The following is a 16,972-nucleotide window of genomic DNA, read 5'->3' as shown; positions in this document are numbered from 1 at the left end:
TGCTGAGAGGTCAAAGATTGAATGTTTTTGGAAGTTTGTCTGAGCTTCACATAAACACATAAGATATACACGCTTTACGGCTTCCTTCCACTCGCAATTGCGGAATATAAGTGGAAACGTTTGAACACAATTTGTTTGATCTCCATCTTTGATGGGCTTCCAAGATGTGGACAACTTATTTTCGACTTGTTTCACGCTTTTCGAAAACTCCAGCAAAGGACTCGTTGGACAAATGGGACTGACACCAATTTATTTTGTTTGTGAAAATTTATTGATACGTTTTTCACACTTTTCGCATTATTCACCCCTTTGAGCCGAAAGTTTATTTAACCATGTGACAACTTTGTTTCCGGCTTTTGGTTCTTAATTCGTTGGATTTCCAACTCACTTGCAAATATCCGTCTTAAAATTACTGAAGACCAGGAACTTAACATGGCTCGGATAGATTTAAGATCCCTCGATCTTTGTGAAATCTTCGGGTGTCAACAAATGTCTCCCTTTCCACTTGACTAAAATAATCTCGATCGGAAAATCGAAAAAACTTCAAAGTTGATCTTATAAATAAATGTGTTGGGTGCCTACCAAATGTGGACATAGGTTCCATTGATCCTACAGATCTTCTGCATCAATTCTACCCTCTCTCTCTCTCTCTCTATCTGCCTCTCTGTCTCTGTCTGTCTTGCAGTCACGATCTCTTCTCTCTTCAGCCTAGATTCCCGAGAGACTTGTGTTCTGATTTTCGTGGCTTACTTTTTGCACTGGCTATGTGGCACACGTTAACAGGTTTTTGGCGGCAACTGCAGCTGGAAACTAGGCGAAGGCCAATTTCAAGTGAGGCGGAAATCCAAACAGAAACTGGATCTGTTGGTCGCACAAAATGCAAATGTGCCCCAAGCGCCTTCTAGGTTTTATTTTGTATGAAAAGACCTTGACTTACCAGTTGCAGTTACCATGTCGAACTTTGAGCTTTATGTAGTTTAAGTATTCCCGTAACGCGACACACACAAACACACAAACACACACACATACACAATGTTGCACAGTCTTAAGCAGATGCAGCATAGGATTTATGCACTTATTAGAATTCACGTTAGTGACTCGATTTTGCAACTGAACTAAAGGCCGGCACTGAACTTGTCAGCTCAAGAGCAGACGAACATTTGGCAGAACGAAATGCGAAAGATTCAAGCCAGGCCTGGGCCGCCAGGTGAGCCGAAGACAAGAACACAGCATCGAGCAGGCCGAGCGCTGCCGATCACCAGGCGACCAGATGCCTTTCCATTCCACTTTTTCCACTTTGGCAACTTGCTAAAAGGCAACGGTAAAACCAAAGCCAGTATCAATTGGGGCACCTGGCCAGTATCAATTGGGCGCTAGCTAAATAGAAATGGAGATGCGCAAGCACCAGCTGTCGGCGAAAGGGAATGCCAATGGATTCTGGTGGCAAGTCTTAGAGTACACAAAAGCCAGGCATATATAAATCTCAGCAACATGGGATAAATGGACGCCCCAATGTTTTTATTTGTTATTGCTTCAAATGTATATTAGTATGGCTTTCCCTGATCTCGGCTCATCTTTTCTTTAGCGGTTGTCCGGATTGGGCGCAATCTTTTGTGTGAGTAGCTTGCCGTAACCGCCTCGGGCTGCATCGTAGTCAGTTCTATATTCGTCGCGCACCTGTCCGCCGGTCTTGCCGCGTCCGTATTGCCGTCCCTCAATGAAGCCGGCATCCCAATCGACACGAATCAATCGATCGTCCAGTCGTGTACCATTCACAAATCTCATGGCCGCCTCAGCCTCGGATCGTTTGTAATATTCCACAAAGCAAAAGCCGCAGGGCGTCTTCTTGTACTTATCCAGGCCCATCACAATCATGCGTACATCGCCGCAGCGTGAGAATAATTCATGTATTTGCTCCTCGGCTGTATAAAATGATAAATTCCCAACATACAGTGTGCTCGAGTCTCGCAAGGAGCGTTCCTGCTCGAAGCGTGAGCCCTTGTAGTGCTGGTCGCGATACGAGCTCAATTCAATAGACGTCGTCATCTTCATCAGCTACAATTCCAGTCCACGCAAACAATCTAATTTTCTCTATTTCGGCTCAGTTGTTATGTCAATATCTGACATTTGTCGATGTGCATACTAGTTCGAAGGCTGCGAGCTCTGAAGCTCGATATACGATATGAACTAGAGAATTGCCGGGCCGTGCAAGGCCGGGCCGTGTTCTTTTCGTGTTCATTTCTGGCATGAGTGAAACATATTAATTCCGAGTTTAGTCTAGATATCTTTAAAAAGCATCCTAGAACCTACATTTTGATAGAACGATCCGATGTCGATAGGTCGGGCAACTTATAAATGTCGGTTTAGGTCTAGATATCCTGAAAATCAAATGAGTTTTCATACATATATATACATATATATCTTGTGGGATCGATGAGAACTTATGACAATATGCTAATACCCTCTACGAGGTTTAAATCAGTGTTCGCCCATTTAAATAATTAATTAATAAAATATAATAAATATAAAACAATCTAACGAAGCGCCAGTTTTTTTTTGCCAGTTTGTATTCCAGTAGAGTTTTTCTAATGGTTCAGGTTGAAAGTCTGTTAATCAAGGTTTGGCTTATGGTTAATCAGAACTTTCTCTATTTAAGAAATTTTGTTAGGTTTTTTGTTTGGCAGGAGAACTGTATTCAATCCTGACATAAATTCAAAGTAAATGGATAAAGTTTTGTATAAAAATAGTTTTGTTTATTCATAATGTTTCGGTTTGTGTTTTGTTTTTGTTTTGGTCTCTGAATAATCGAAATAAATTGTTAATTATTAATTGCTAATTTGTACATTAAAAAATAAGTCGCAAGTAGCATTTATTATTGCATATTTAAAGGCGCCGCTCGCCCGTTTTGCTGCCCTGCCAAAAACTTGCAATAATCAATGAATCGTGCAACAAAAGGCAATTACGCTACAAGTTTAATATTGGTTAACTGGTTTCTGTTATCTTGATTTTGTGCTTGTTTCACACATATTGTTTTTAGGCAAATTGATTAAAGAGTTCAAGTTTTGCTTAACATAAGTATATTGTTTTGGTTTTCGAATACCCTACTCTTTGTGAGTGAGCATGAACAACAATTTGTCTAAATAATAGTGTCAATTGTCATAAGGTCCTAAGCTTTTAACGCAAGCTACTGGCTATGGATGCAAACAATTCAATTAAGTAACTAAATTAGCACAGGCATTTGAAAGAAATTCACATATTCGATTAGCATGACAGCGCCATCTAGTGACGCGCGTTTGCAACAGGCTGCTTTCTGTCGCCAGATGGCGCTAACGCCGCTTGCTAATCGAATCGATTGCACATAATAAGCGTTACACATTCAATTAGCATATAAGAGTGTCTATATATATATATATATACGCATATATAGGTAGTTTACATATCTGTAGATATATTGCATATCAATCAAATTTCATGTGATTATATATGTATGGCAAATAGCGCTGAACTGCAATTTGTTATGTTACATGCATACATATATAACTCGTTAGTTTATCTTATTCTATATTACGCTTATACATATACATTATGCATATATCATTTGAGATTATAAATCGATAAAGTATTTTGAAACTAGGGCTAATGATTTAGCAACGTTTTTATATCGGGCTACATATCATTTACATATATGTATATATATATATTTATATTATTTATATATGTGTGTATATATATAACTATATGTACGTGTAAACACTATCTTCAGACTTAAAAATGGAGTTGTTATTGGTGTAATTAGTTTAGAATTAAATGTTGTATTATTGTTGATGGCGTTTGTGTTGCTTTTGTTTTGGGCGTGGCATAAGGCTGGCATCTAATCAAAGAACGCAATTGGGGACAGTCGACTATATACTCGCATACATAGATTAATATTTATAAATGTATACATAATTTTACATATATATATATATATATATATCGCGTTATTCATTAGCTTTAACATTGGGCCAATCGTACAAGTATGAATAAGGTTAACTTTTCACGCAGTTTGAACTTCTTCTATTCACGCTATATTTAAGGCAAGTCGCACAAGTCAGGGGTTGCATCTAACTCTGGTATATATAATGTTCTTACAAATACACATTTATATATGTATAATATAATTTGATGACTAAATACCATATATTATATATGCACAAATATATATATATATATATATTTGAGTTACATGTAGAAATCATACATATCATACATATGTGCCTTTAAGTTAATTGCAAATCTCTGTGGCGCGCTTATTCCATGACAATATGGAATTCAGTCGGGTTATATTTAAAGCTGATATTGCAGATTTACATATTGTTTGGATTTGGTGAGTACAACAACACATCGACACAGACGGGCATATCGGTTGACATTTAAGAACTTATCCACATTTGATGCAGAGGGACATAGAGTCCCAGCCTGGGATCAGATCAGCATAAAGCAGATGTGTCAAGTGTGTGTTAATCCATTAACCCGCCTCTATCGTGCGTGTGTGTGTGTGTGTGTGTGTGTTTGGGTCTGCGTGTGGGTCTTGCTCTAATCCACGCATGCTTGAGGTATCAATGTACTTAAAAACTGTCTGCCATCCCACTCGCATCCGCTATTGCCGTCTCGTTTCTTTCAGAGACGGTACTCGTAGTGCGCGGAACGTGAACGCCGCGCACCCGAGTACCAGCGATATGGCACCCGCTGCTGATGCAACGCCAGGCCCAGAGCCAGACCGGTGGCGCCACCGGCGCTGCCGATATCCGCCCCGGGACTGCGCGCCAACTGCAGCGTCAGCGCCAGACGCGCCTGCTAGGAGGATGATGAGGCGGATGGCGATGGTGTGCTGGCGCTAGATGTGTGTCGATGCCGTCGTTGATGCTGCTGCTGCTGCTGCTGCTGCTGCTGCTGCTGTTGGGGCAACTGTGTCACCCCCGGCGATGTCATGCGCCTGGCCAACATGCCAACGGGCAGTGTATTGGCATCCAAATAAGCCTCCGGGCTGAATCGCACGCGACTGTGCTGTGACCCTATGGACCCCTCCTTGGCACTCAAATACGAGCTGTCGTCGCTGGTCAGCGAATCGGGCGGCGTTGGATTTGTGGGCGTGCCCTGCTGTGACGAGATGCTGCCATTAAGCGTGCTGCTGTTGTACTTCTTGAGCGAGCTGCGCAGCTTGCCCTGGCTAATCGCCACTGGCTGCGGCGCCAGCGTCGGGTGCTGTTGTTGTTGTTGTTGCTGCTGCTGCTGCAACTGATAGGTAAGCGTGTGCTGCTCGAAGGGCAAGCTGGCGGGACGTGTAACAGGTGCATATTTGCTGGTGGCCAGCGGGCTGTGCAGCATACGATTGATTAGCTTGGGCGAGCCGGCGTAGAACTCCTGTTTGGTGGGCGTCACCGTTGCGATTTGTGTCGCTGGCACCGGCGGTTCGCAATCATATTCCATATTGAGATTAACATTTAAATTGAGATTGTTGTAATCGTAGAGCAGCTCCTCGTGCTCCAGCAGCACGCTCGAGTTGTTTGACACAGTTGAGGGCGTTCGCCGATGGCCCCCAGCACTGACGCCCATTTGGGGTACGCGCGGCGGCGGCGTGCGCGTTTGAAGCGGCGGCAATGCTGCCACCGCCGGCACCTGCACTGGCATCGGCAACGGAACCGGCACTGGCACCGGCACCGGCACCACTGGCGCCTCATATTGATAGTCATAGTAATCGGGCAGCCGATGATTGTAGTCGTACGAATAGTCCGGATACGATTTGCAATCGCGCTCATATGCGAAATTCAGCTCTGGTCGATACGGAAAATAATTGGAACCTGCAAACAAAACGAGCAAACGCATCAGCTTGTGTGTGGTGTGCTCAAGATTGAAAGTGTGCCGCCTACCAAAATAGCCATTACGATAGGCGCCGCCATCATTGGAGTAGCTGGGCCCGTTGCGCAGATAATCGGCCGGAGCATATAGCGGCGGTGGTCCAATACCTCCGCCCACGCGAAACTCCTCAAAGACGTCGGCATTGTTGCAGCTGCTGCTGCTGAGCTTGCGGCGCGGCGACGGCGTCGGCGGCTGTGAGCCTGCATAAAGCATTGCCACGGCCTGTGGCTGAGGTGCACCGACGCCTGGTGCAGCCGACGCCTGGTGCAGCTGATGCTGTGGCGTGCGCTGCACGGGCGTATAGTAAGTTTGACTGCCACCCACGCGACGCTGTGCCACTGACTGCGGCTTGGGCGTGGCCACGGACGTGTCCAGCGGCGAATAGCTGCAGTGACAAGGAGTTGCATTAGAGAGACGAAAATAAAAAGCATGATAGGAAAGCATATTTTATATACGCATATATTTGACTTACCGCACAGCATTATGCTTGTTGGCCAGCTGATGGGCCGCCTCCAGCTGCTGTTCGCTTTGGTCGGTCTGGCGGTCCGGCTGCTGCTCCTCGACGATGGCCTTGGGTGCTGCCTTCAGAGCGGGCAGTTCACTGAGCAGCGTAGGATGCACCGGCGAGACATTCGACATGCGAACATCATAGCCGGCGGCAACGCCTGCCAGTACCGATCCCATATTGTACAGAAGCAGCTCGATCACGGAGAGCTTTGGCTTGCGGGCCGAGTCGCCGGCGTAGAGTGTCGGCAGCGGCACATTGCTGGTAAAGCGGCTGAGCAGATACGGCGATGGCGACATGATGGGCATATTGGCTGGTCCTGGGCGCCAGTCCTCCCTGCTGTTGCCCTGATAGCCTGTGTTGTGGCGGCGGGTATCCGAGTGCGGGCAGCGGCGTGAACAGTTGACGAAACAGTGTTGAGAAACGTGTGGCTAAACTGTTACTTGGAGTTTGGTGTTGGTAAGTAGCCGACTAGCTTTGGTCAACGGGTTGGGGAGAATGTGTTGTTGGATGGGTACGAGTGGTTGGGGGTGGGGCACCGCAGGCAAAAACCAACCTACACCGCATTTAGAATAGAAGAGCTAGGGACTGGGATCAGGCATTTTCAGCAATATAAAAAGTAGTATATTTTATCATTTTAATTGTTTTATTGTCAGTTTCGGTTTCAGTGTATTGTTCGAGTTGTTCTTGATTTTTTTATTTTTCTTTTTTTTTTAATATTATTATTATTATTATATCTTTCTTTTTTGTTTGGTTTGTGAAAATACACAAGTATACAAATTACATTAAAGTAAAACGTAAGAAAACAAACAAATAAACTAAGACAAACACAAAAAAAAAAAAAAAAAAAACAAGAATACTCTAGCCGCACAAGCTCGACTAGCAGATACCCTGTATTCAAGACAAAAAGAGTCACAACGCTGCCTCATCAGGCAAACAATTTTGTCGAACTCGCCTTTCATATATGTGAATGCAATCTGAGATTGGGCAGGAGATGGGCAGGAGATGCAGACAGACGTGCTACTTGTTTTGTTTTTGGAATGGATACAGGGTATTAATCCAAACTGAACTCTATAATTAAAAGCTTGCATACAATAATACATAAGATGTTTACATTCTTGATGTTTCGTTTCTCATCATTTTCATCACAGTTTTTTTTTTTTCCTTTTTTTTTTTTTTTTTGCTGTTTTCGTTTTGTTTTCTCTCAAATCAAATACTAAAAGTAGACAAAGGCCAATTGCAAATCAATGCATGTTAATAAAACTGCACAAACACACAAAACGAAAATCTACAAACCTTAAGGATGGGAAATGAACAGCGAAAAGAAGCTGAAATCGACTAAAACTGGCTAATTTCTTGACGAACTCAAAAAAAAAAAAAACAAAAAAATGCCATACGACTAAGGCTAAGCTGAACTAAGATGTTTGTAATGTTTCGCGTATGTATATAAATAGTTTATATATATATATTTATATTGTATATTTTAGATATGTTTAGAATAGACAATAGAAATTGTTCGCTTAAATGTGAAAAGTGTTTCATGAATACATCATCATTTTGTAGTATTGCTAACAATTCTTCGAATCTTAACTCCAACGTGTAAGCAGAGAACACACAAGCAATCCGTTTATATATATCAAAATATATATATATATATATATATATATATTATTTAAATGGACCTGAGCATATACGTATACACATTAAATAACTTGACTGGCTATTTTGTTTTCATTCAACAATTATACAGATCCCGTTTCGATTCTACCTTTCACCGGTCTGTCCCATATCTCAGAATTATCCATTTACGCTTAAGGTTTGACGTCTATTCAAACTGAGCTGAGTTAAGGCTTTCAAAATATTTCGCTTTCAATTCGCTGCACTCTTTTAAAGACAGCACATATTTAGTTTCCCAGAAGTCGTATTATATTCCAGACTAGATCTAATCTATTGCCAGTCTGGCAAGTTCTCTAGCTCATCATATCTCTGTCCTCTGGTATGTACATTTTTTTGAACTGTTCGCTTCAGATCTCTTCTTTGGCTTGTTACGCGAAATTTTTTCGATATCAATTTTTAGTTATTCGCATCAAAACCAACTCTTTAGCCCATAACCTCTGGAACTCATTTATCTGGAATCAATATACATATATTTTTAGCGTGATTGTAAGAAAAACGATTTCCAACGACTTTTCCATCAAGTTCGTTTTTCTAGCTGATTCGAGATGAAGTCAACCGTTTCGCTAAATGTAAAATAAAGTCGTGACGCAACTTTTTCAAGGTATTCGCATCGTATACTCTCTGACCGAGTCGAATAGCTAATTTTCGGAGTTGCTTTGAGCCCTGGCCGAAATCTTTGCTTACACATGGAGCAGTAAAAAGATCAAATGAACAAACGATAGTTCCTTGTTATTTGTTATTGTTATATGTATGCAAGTAGTTAGCAGCTAGTGCTTGTATGTGTGTGTGTGTGTGTGTGTGTGTGTGTGTGTGGGTGTGTGTGTGTGTGTGGGTGTGTGCATGATATGCCTTAATCTATGGTTTTAATATAAAACAATGGGCTTGTTGCTAGCAGCATACATACATACATACATACATACATACATATATATATATGTATGCATACATATGCACGTGTATTTGTATTATTATTGATGCAGGACTGCGACGATGCACGGCGTTGACCACAACAACCACCACAACAAGTAGAACTGTCAGATAGAGCCGATACACACACACACACACACACACACACACACACACACACACACACACACAGAGACAGAGACAGAGACACAGTCGTGACCACATGACAGACGCACATTCAGACACGCTCCAATTGCTCACAGGATTGCGTTTGGGGCTTTTTGCTTTTGCGCTTCGTGGATCGTCCCGTTGTGGACTTGCCCGTTGCCAGTTCCGTTTCATATGGATCAATGGCACAAAATTCGGCAGTGCTGCCGCTTCCGCTTCCGCTGCCAGTTGGGGCCATTTGATTATCGGACAGTTTTGTGTATTTCTTTTTGGATCCGCGCGTAAACAGATTCATTAGGGATCTGATTTTGATGCCACTCGTCGAGTGCTGCTGCGGCGGCGGCTGTTGCAACAACAGTTGGCTGCTCGACAGCGCTGTGGCTGGCGCCTCCACCGACTTGGATTTGGGCATGTACCTGAGTTTTTGCTTTTTCTTCGTATGCTTACTGTCCTGTCGCTGCTGCTCGGCCAGCAGATGCTTCTTCATCTTGATCACATCCGGATGCGGCTGGACATCGAGCATGCGTCGTGTGTGCAGTATACAGTTCTCATGGATGTGGCCGCCATTCTGTGCAGTTGTCGCTGCAGCAACATCTTTGTCCGCATTGTGAACGTCGTTATCGTTTTCGTTATCGCTGCCATTCAAATGATCGTTCCAGTCGTCATCGTTATCGTTGTCGCTGGAGCTGTAGTTGGTGCCAAAGCTAATGGATGCAATGGACGCCTGATGCTGGCTTTGCGCATCACCTGTCGCTGTAGGTATGGTATGCGGCGGCGGCGACTCAAATGTGGGCGAGTTCATTTGAAAGGTAACCGAACATTTGCGCGACGTCGAGCAATTGGGGCGCGTCTGGCTAACTGATGCTGAGGTGTCTACTGTTGAGGACGAATGCTCCGAGGAGCAATGTGAGTTAATATTGCGCTGCTCATCTTCCATTTCACGTTCTTGCTCCTGCTCGTCCTCATCCCTGTCACGGTCAAAGCTATTTGGTTGTTGCCGAAAAAAACAGTGACGCGGAAATTGCGAACCGGACGCATTCCGCTGAAAGCGACTCTCCAGCCCATCCTCCGAATCATCATAGTTGTAGTCAGCCCTTGGCTCGGTTAGGCGCGTGGCGGAGCTGTACATGGTGAGGTCACCACTCGATTTGGAATTCACACGATCGGTGCTGGCCAATATCTTCTTGGTCACATCCCGATAGAAGGCACGATCGTACGTATTATTATCGCCTCTCTCATGCGAGACGGGCACCAACGGCGACATTATCATCGCTGGCGTTGCGCCCGTCATCTGTGCAACGGGCTGCACAAATTGACTATCCAGCGAGAGTTTCTTGCGGCCTACAGCCGGACTGTTGCCCAGGCTGCCGCCATAGGAGGAGCCTCCTACAACGGGCGCCATTGCAACAGCGGATGCGCTTGATTTTAAGAAATGAAAACAGCCTGTTGTCGGCGTTAGGGTGTCCGTCTCGGAGCTATCGTCCGAGAGCAGATGCACAACATTGTTAGCACTATACGGCATATCCAGACCATAATCCTGGCTGCGGGCGCGACCATAAATGCTATTGGCAGGCTTTCGGTTTGCTACGTTGTGGTTGTTGTTGCTGTGATTGCCGTTCAATCGTGGCGAGGCGTTGGATGAAATTATGCTGTTGGTATTAGTTTTGTGGTTGTTGTTGTTGTTGTTATTAAAAATGTGATTACTATTGTTGTTGTTGTTGTTGTTGATGTTGTTGTTGTGGTTGTTGTTGTTGTTGTTGTTGTTGGTATGCAGTATTAAATATGGCATACCTGTGGCCACACCAGCGCCCACCGCACCCATGGCCGCCACACTGCCGCCCAAATACATGGGCGATGTGGGCGTTGAGCCACCAGCAATGCTGCCCACGTTGGAGCTGCCCAGCAGCTGAGAAGATTTTGTTGTTGCAGCTAACGCTGTCGCAGCAGTTCCAGCTGTCCCAGCGGCAGCCGCATTTAGCTGCTTCTTGTCCAGATTCGGTGCGCTCTTGCTGAATGATGAGTGCGTGGAGCTTTGTGCCGGCCACTCCGGCTGGCCGCCCAGCTGCGGTGGCAGCAGCGAGCGCTCGCGCTGGTGCATTGTCGATGGTCCCCAGGTTTTGTTTTTGTGCCCATCGGTGACTGTCCCGCGCGCCCAAACAAAAAAAAATAGAATAAAAAACAAAAACAAAGTAAACCAAAGCGGGCAGATCAAAGAATAGAAAGAAAAGAAGAACAAAAAAAAATATACAAATCAATAAATAATAAAATAATCAAAGCTGCGATTAATTAAAAAAAACTCTACAAATTTTCAATTTTCATGTGGAACGTGCGGAATTGAAACATCGAACATGTTCCATGTTCCTTTCGTATTAGTTAGCAGAGTTTAAATACTCTGTGTTGTTGTTATTCCGACCTTTTCGCTAACCGAAAAGAGATTTAGATGCTTAGTAATAAAATCTATGGTCAATTTCCCGCCATTGCGATTATAAAAACTGATTAAAATGCTCATTTGTTGTTTCATTCCAGTTCGTTTCAGTAATCTTCCCTAATATTGTTAAAAGACTAGCAGATCGAGTGATTCAGTTGAATTATCAGACTTCCAAAAACAACATTCTTTTAGCTGAAACTGGAATTGCAAACATACTGAAGCCTGACGCGGAATTGAATCAATTGTGCTCAAAACTGTGTACTCAACGACTATTTTGGACAAAGTTTTGTTCTACTCACGTGTCACAATACGCAATCTGGATAGGGAGGGCGAACCTGGCGGCTCGACTTTGTCGCAGACGGCCGTAATTGTGTGCCGGAACTCCGTTGGCAGTGATATCTGCAGTGCTTTCTGTGATAGATGGACGAATTATAATGAATAGAAAACGTCAGTTGTTATTTATTTGGTTTACCTTTTTACTCTTTTTGGGCTTCCGCTTTGATGGCACCGGCACAGGTACTGAGACTGGCTGCATCATTAGCTCGCGTCCGAGTATATTGATTTCGCGCTGACGCAACTGCTCCTCGAGCTCATGTAGCTTATTGGCCTTCTCCAGCTGCTTCTTTTGCATGAGTACCAGCTGCTCCTCCTTGTTGCGCAGTTCCTATTGGACGAGAAAACGGAAAAACTGACTGACATTGGGAATTTTTAGTGCAGGGTAGCTCAGTGTATCCAACTGATTGTCTGGCAAATGGCAAGTCATGCAATTATTGTGCCGGTTGTTGGCATACGGAGAGGGGTGCCGGGTGCGGTTGGTCCGGGGGTAGGGGGGGAAAAAAAAAACTCAAAGCACACAAAACTCGAATAGCAATGACCAAAATAACATTAACAGAAACGAAGCAAATTGAATTAAAATGGAACAAAATCGAGCGATAAAAATGTTTTTCCCTTTTTTGGAACATGGCGCGCTTACCTCTTCGATGGTTTGAAAACGCTTAACATGGTTTGAAGTTGGGTAACAAATATTGACGGAAAAGTTGATAGAAAAGAAGCGGTAAATCAAATGATTAGACAATTTTGTTTTTTTTGTGAGAGCTAAATAGATATTTAAATGTAGAGATACAAAACTAAAGATAAAGGGAGAGAGCGAAAGTTTCCTATTGAGGCGCTAACAGAGAATAGACGACGACATTTTTGCATAGGCAATATTTAAAATTGGGATTGCATTGTGAACGGATACCTTCTCTTTTTCGCGCAGATCGTGCAGCACCTCGGCGATCTCTTTTTTCCACAGTTCCTGCAGATGGTGAAAGGATTCCTGCGGCGTTAGCGTAAACTTGGAGCACGCGCTACTCTCCAGCTGTTCAATAATCTTCTTAAAGTCGGGCCGTCTATGCGGATCGCTTTCCCAGCAGCCTGCAATGGGTAGTAAACGTTAATATTTTGATTTACATATTTCGTATACGTAGACACTAATATTTCACTAACTTTTCATTAAAGCACCCCAGGTTTCGGGGCAGGTTTTTGGTATCGGCAGCGTTAGTGTATTCACAGCGACGCCATACGCAACGGAGAGCGGGTCGAAACCTTTGTAGGGTGTCTCGCCTGTGATCAGCTCCCAGAGGAGCACGCCATAGCTCCACACATCCGATGATCTGTGGATACAATTATTTGCATACAACTTAATTTTGTTAATATTGTGCCCACATACTTGGAGTACATGCTTCGACTAATGACCTCGGGCGGCATCCAGGCATAGGTGCCAGCAGCGCTCATGCACTGTGTGTTGTACATTTCGCGGGCGAGGCCAAAGTCGGTTATTTTGAGCGTTTTATGATGCAACTGGCTTCCCTCGATGGCCTCATAGATGAGCACATTGGAGGACTTAAGGTCGCGATGTATAATAGACATGGGCGCCTCGCTGTGTAAATAGTTCATGCCGCGAGCAATTTGTATGGCCCAATCGACGAGAACATCAGGCGGTATTTTGCCAGCGAGTATGCGATTCAGGCTGCCGCCTCGTGCATACTCCATGACAAGACACAGTTTGGTCTTCAAACAGACACCGCGCAGTGCCGCGATATTACGATGTTTAAGTGGCCAGAATAGTTTGGCCTCCTGCAGGACATTGTCACGCATGCGCTGCATATCATCTTCGCCAGTTTGATGGGCTATCTTAATGGCAACCTCCTCGTTATCATAAAAGCCGCGATGCACTTTGCAAAAGCCACCAGATCCAATCACCTCCTTAATATCCAGCTCTGAGTAGTCGATTTCATGCGGCAACTCCAACGGATCCGCGTCTGTTACAAAGTTGCGGGGAAAAACACCCACCTGGCAATGTTTAAAGACTTAGAGACTGACTTATGTTCCTTTACCGATCAATAATAACTTTACCTTATCACCGATCTTGCCCGTCCACCAGCCCACATCGCCAGACACTTCACTGTCCGTGGAGAGGACTACAACGATTTGTCCCCGTCGCAGTGTCAGCTCATCCTCGCCCTGTGCATCGTAGTCGTACAGTGCCGTCCACAAGCTAGCATCAGCGCCCAGTGCCGACTCCTCAACACCAAGACCGTTCGCTGCCGCTGCGGCAGCTTCATCTGAGGTCTCGGCATGTGGCTGATTGCTGCTGTTATCAACGTGCTGCTCCTCGCTAATAGGGAGCATGGCCAGTGCTGCTGCTCCTTTTTGTGCTGCTGCTAAACGATTTGCCGTCGCCTGATCTCGGCCAGCATCAAAAGCTTAAACATGGACGCGCGTTTCTTTAAAGAAACTCGAGCCCGTTCAACTGCAATGACGCAAAATCTTGATAAGCAGAAGAAAAGAAAAAAAAATACAATAACACGAAGGCAGGCAATGTCGCGCTGCACTTTCCCCCCATCCCCCGTCGCAAACGACCATCACCACACCCACTTGGCAGCATGCGCGCGTTTTGTTACTTACACAGGTCTGTTTTGCCGATTTGGCTGCACAGATTTCACTCCTTTAGCTGCTGCTGGTGTTGCACTTGTCCCACCCGCCCCCTCAGCCAAAAGCACGCACGCACTGCGCACACAATAGAAAACAATCAGAGACAACACACATACACGCACAGAAGTACACGGGATGCTACTGAACTGGAAGGGGCAATGGCGCAGCTTAATGTATTGGGGCTTTATTCGAGCTGGAATCAGCTCTCTGATGACATCAAAATATTTGGATAACTTCAAACTTATTTCAAATAATTTGCGTCTATTTTTTTTTTTTTGTTTTTTTTTTTTTTCTTTCGTTTTTATCGTTTGCGTGCGTGAGTGTATGTGAGTCTTTATGTCTGCAGTTTGTTGCTCGTTAGCTGTTTCGTTAAGTTATATCGTTCTGGAGTTGCAAGGCTCTTGTCTCAATTTCTTCTGGTTAGCTTTAGCACTTTAGCAATGTATTGATTTCTGCTTTCGTATATGTTTCTTAAACATAAAAAAAAACTTATGTTGAGAAAAACTTGCAGATAGAAATATATCGACGGGCGATAGAAGGCCGACACACAACGAGCAATTATGGTGGTTGGCCGATATATTGGCATACTAAAAATACTAGCGCTGTTTTGAATTAACAGACTTTTAGGTCATTTTTGCGTTTACTGTTAACGCATAAAAATAAAATGAGAATACAGTGCTACCGTACATTTTTGGAACAATAACATATGTAACATATGTGGTAGCTTGGGTTCACAGCCTTATAGAAGTAAATCAACGCATGTTGTTATATAGATTTTCGATTCGCATCAAACTCATTAACCATTTGTTAATCAGTATGAAAACCCTTCGATTTTAGGTAATAGCTGGTCACAATAATATATTTATATGCTAATCAAATTTATTGTAAGACTATATTTCGATTTGTAAATTATATTATATATTTCTAGATTCGATGAAAAGTAAAGAAAACGAATTTTGTAACATTTTGATAGTTCAATATTTTCTGCAAATAAACTTTTAAATTATTGGGTCGAGCTTCTTCCCTTATTCAGTTGCCTGCCGCAATTGTTAAGGTCTGGCAACTCTTCACTTAACAGATTGTCTGGCAACACCACGAAAAACGCAACATTGCTCAACAGTCGCGTTCAATAAAAATGCGGCATTACGAATTTTGTTTAAAATTAATAGCAAAAAGGAAATTAAAAATGTAACTCATTGGCTAAAGGATTGGTACTAAGCCAGGTGTAGTCGAGCAGCTGCTATTTGCTCGGCAATCTCGGCAATACCGCACGCGCGCTCGTTCTCTCTTGCCTCTCGCTCTCTCTCTCGCGCATCATTGCTGTAGTTGACTTGCCAACGGCTCGGCTGGTCCAGCAGCCCGCTGCGTCGGCATTAGCATTAGCATCCTCGACTGCTGCTGCCGCATTGGCAGCTGAGCCAAAGTCCGTTAACCAGAAAACAGAAACAGAAACAGAATCGGAGCCAGCGCCAGTGCACGGGCCACGGCAACGGCTGCTGTACACATAATTCGCAACGCTCAGTTCAGTTACGCGCAAGATTTCAACATAAACTGTAGCATACTTTAGAGCCACGGACGGCGGTAAAAGCGGGCGTGCGCAGCAAAAACTGCACGGCAAAAATCCCAATCAGTAACAGAAACGGAAACGGAAACTTCTTGTCTGAGTTGGCTCTGCTATTTAAATAATTGTCAGCCGCTTAAATTCTTTTTACTGCCGCAGCTGCTCAAATCAATTTATGCGTCTTTGCACATTTTCTCCGGCCGTTTTAGTTCGCACACTTTGCCAGGGCATACCACAATAAATTGCACAAAATTTTGCTAAATTTGCCACGCTTTTTTCCAATATATTTTTTTTTGGTTTTTTGTTTTGTGTTAAACGCGTTGCCGTCGCAGCCGCCGCCACTCGAATTTTTTCTCACTGCGTGCGTGCGTGCGTGTGTGTGTCCGTGTCCGTGTGTGTGTGTGTGTGTACGCGTATACGAGAACGTGTTAGAATATTTTTTTTTTTTTTTGGCTCATGGTATGCCAAACAATCGTCGTATGCCAAACAAAAGCCATGCCCATTCAAATGTAAAGTTAAATAAGCACAAAAATCGCCACAGATAAATTTTGAATAATACAAATTAAGATGAAATAAAACGCACAACTCGCAAGAGAATACGAATAGCGCTTAAAGCTAAATCTGCAGCCAGCCAGCCTTAGTCTAAGTCGATGGAGAAGACGAAGACGAAGACGAAGAAGCCAAATATCAAAACGAAACGCACAAATCTAACGAAACCAAACGAAACGTAACGTTTAATTTGAAAAAAAAAAAAAAAACAAAAACAAAACAAAACAAAACCAAAAACAAAGCAACCAACTTGCCTAGCGAAAGCAGCACAAAATTGTAGCGTAAACAAATTTATTCACATGTA

At 43.7% G+C, this 16,972-nt stretch overlaps 4 protein-coding genes across 12 annotated transcripts in view; 1 reads left to right on the top strand and 3 right to left on the bottom strand.

The window, feature by feature from the left end:
• The window catches only part of cyr (cypher), a 43,348-nt gene extending 42,136 nt beyond the window's left edge, over positions 1-1,212 (bottom strand). The window contains exon 1 of the mRNA XM_070207477.1: positions 938-1,212. The gene's annotated coding sequence lies outside the window, so the exon portion shown is untranslated. The remainder of the gene's footprint in view (positions 1-937) is intronic.
• Positions 1,213-1,475: 263 nt separating this feature from the next.
• LOC6632093 (nuclear cap-binding protein subunit 2-A) lies at positions 1,476-2,146 on the bottom strand. The gene has a single exon (XM_002055472.4). The coding sequence runs from the start codon at positions 2,050-2,052 to the stop codon at positions 1,582-1,584; it is 471 nt and encodes a 156-aa protein (XP_002055508.2). The 5' UTR covers positions 2,053-2,146; the 3' UTR covers positions 1,476-1,581.
• A 585-nt stretch (positions 2,147-2,731) lies between these two features.
• On the bottom strand, positions 2,732-15,117 carry LOC6632095 (mitogen-activated protein kinase kinase kinase). Of its 4 annotated transcripts, XM_032439641.2 has the most exons (11): positions 14,532-15,117; positions 13,980-14,376; positions 13,294-13,916; positions 13,071-13,237; positions 12,823-12,998; positions 12,556-12,576; positions 12,055-12,246; positions 11,882-11,993; positions 6,371-6,758; positions 5,910-6,283; positions 2,732-5,840 (listed from the first exon to the last, which is right to left on the bottom strand). In XM_032439641.2, exons 2-11 carry the CDS (start codon positions 14,253-14,255, stop codon positions 4,837-4,839), a joined length of 3,333 nt encoding a protein of 1,110 aa, XP_032295532.1. In that variant the 5' UTR covers positions 14,256-14,376; positions 14,532-15,117; the 3' UTR covers positions 2,732-4,836. The 4 variants fall into 4 exon arrangements, with proteins under 4 accessions (XP_032295532.1, XP_032295530.1, XP_032295529.1 ...); XM_032439639.2 differs by lacking the exons at positions 2,732-5,840; positions 5,910-6,283; positions 6,371-6,758 and adding an exon at positions 8,422-11,293 and having other exon boundaries at positions 13,980-14,393; positions 14,532-15,110; XM_032439638.2 differs by lacking the exons at positions 2,732-5,840; positions 5,910-6,283; positions 6,371-6,758 and adding an exon at positions 8,422-11,293 and having other exon boundaries at positions 14,532-15,110.
• Positions 15,118-15,997: 880 nt separating this feature from the next.
• The window catches only part of sdt (stardust), a 74,098-nt gene continuing 73,123 nt past the window's right edge, over positions 15,998-16,972 (top strand). For 2 of the 6 annotated variants that reach the window (XM_032439579.2, XM_032439577.2), the window contains exon 1: positions 16,031-16,944. The gene's annotated coding sequence lies outside the window, so the exon portion shown is untranslated. Of the gene's footprint in view, positions 16,945-16,972 lie in introns of all 6 variants that reach the window. The other 4 variants (XM_032439585.2, XM_032439583.2, XM_032439574.2 and 1 more) reach the window with 3 other exon arrangements.

Source organism: Drosophila virilis, chromosome X (genome assembly GCF_030788295.1).
Source record: "Drosophila virilis strain 15010-1051.87 chromosome X, Dvir_AGI_RSII-ME, whole genome shotgun sequence".
NCBI lineage: Eukaryota > Metazoa > Arthropoda > Insecta > Diptera > Drosophilidae > Drosophila > Drosophila virilis.
The sequence above is the reverse complement of the archived record's forward strand: the minus strand, read 5'-3'. Positions and strand labels throughout refer to the sequence as shown.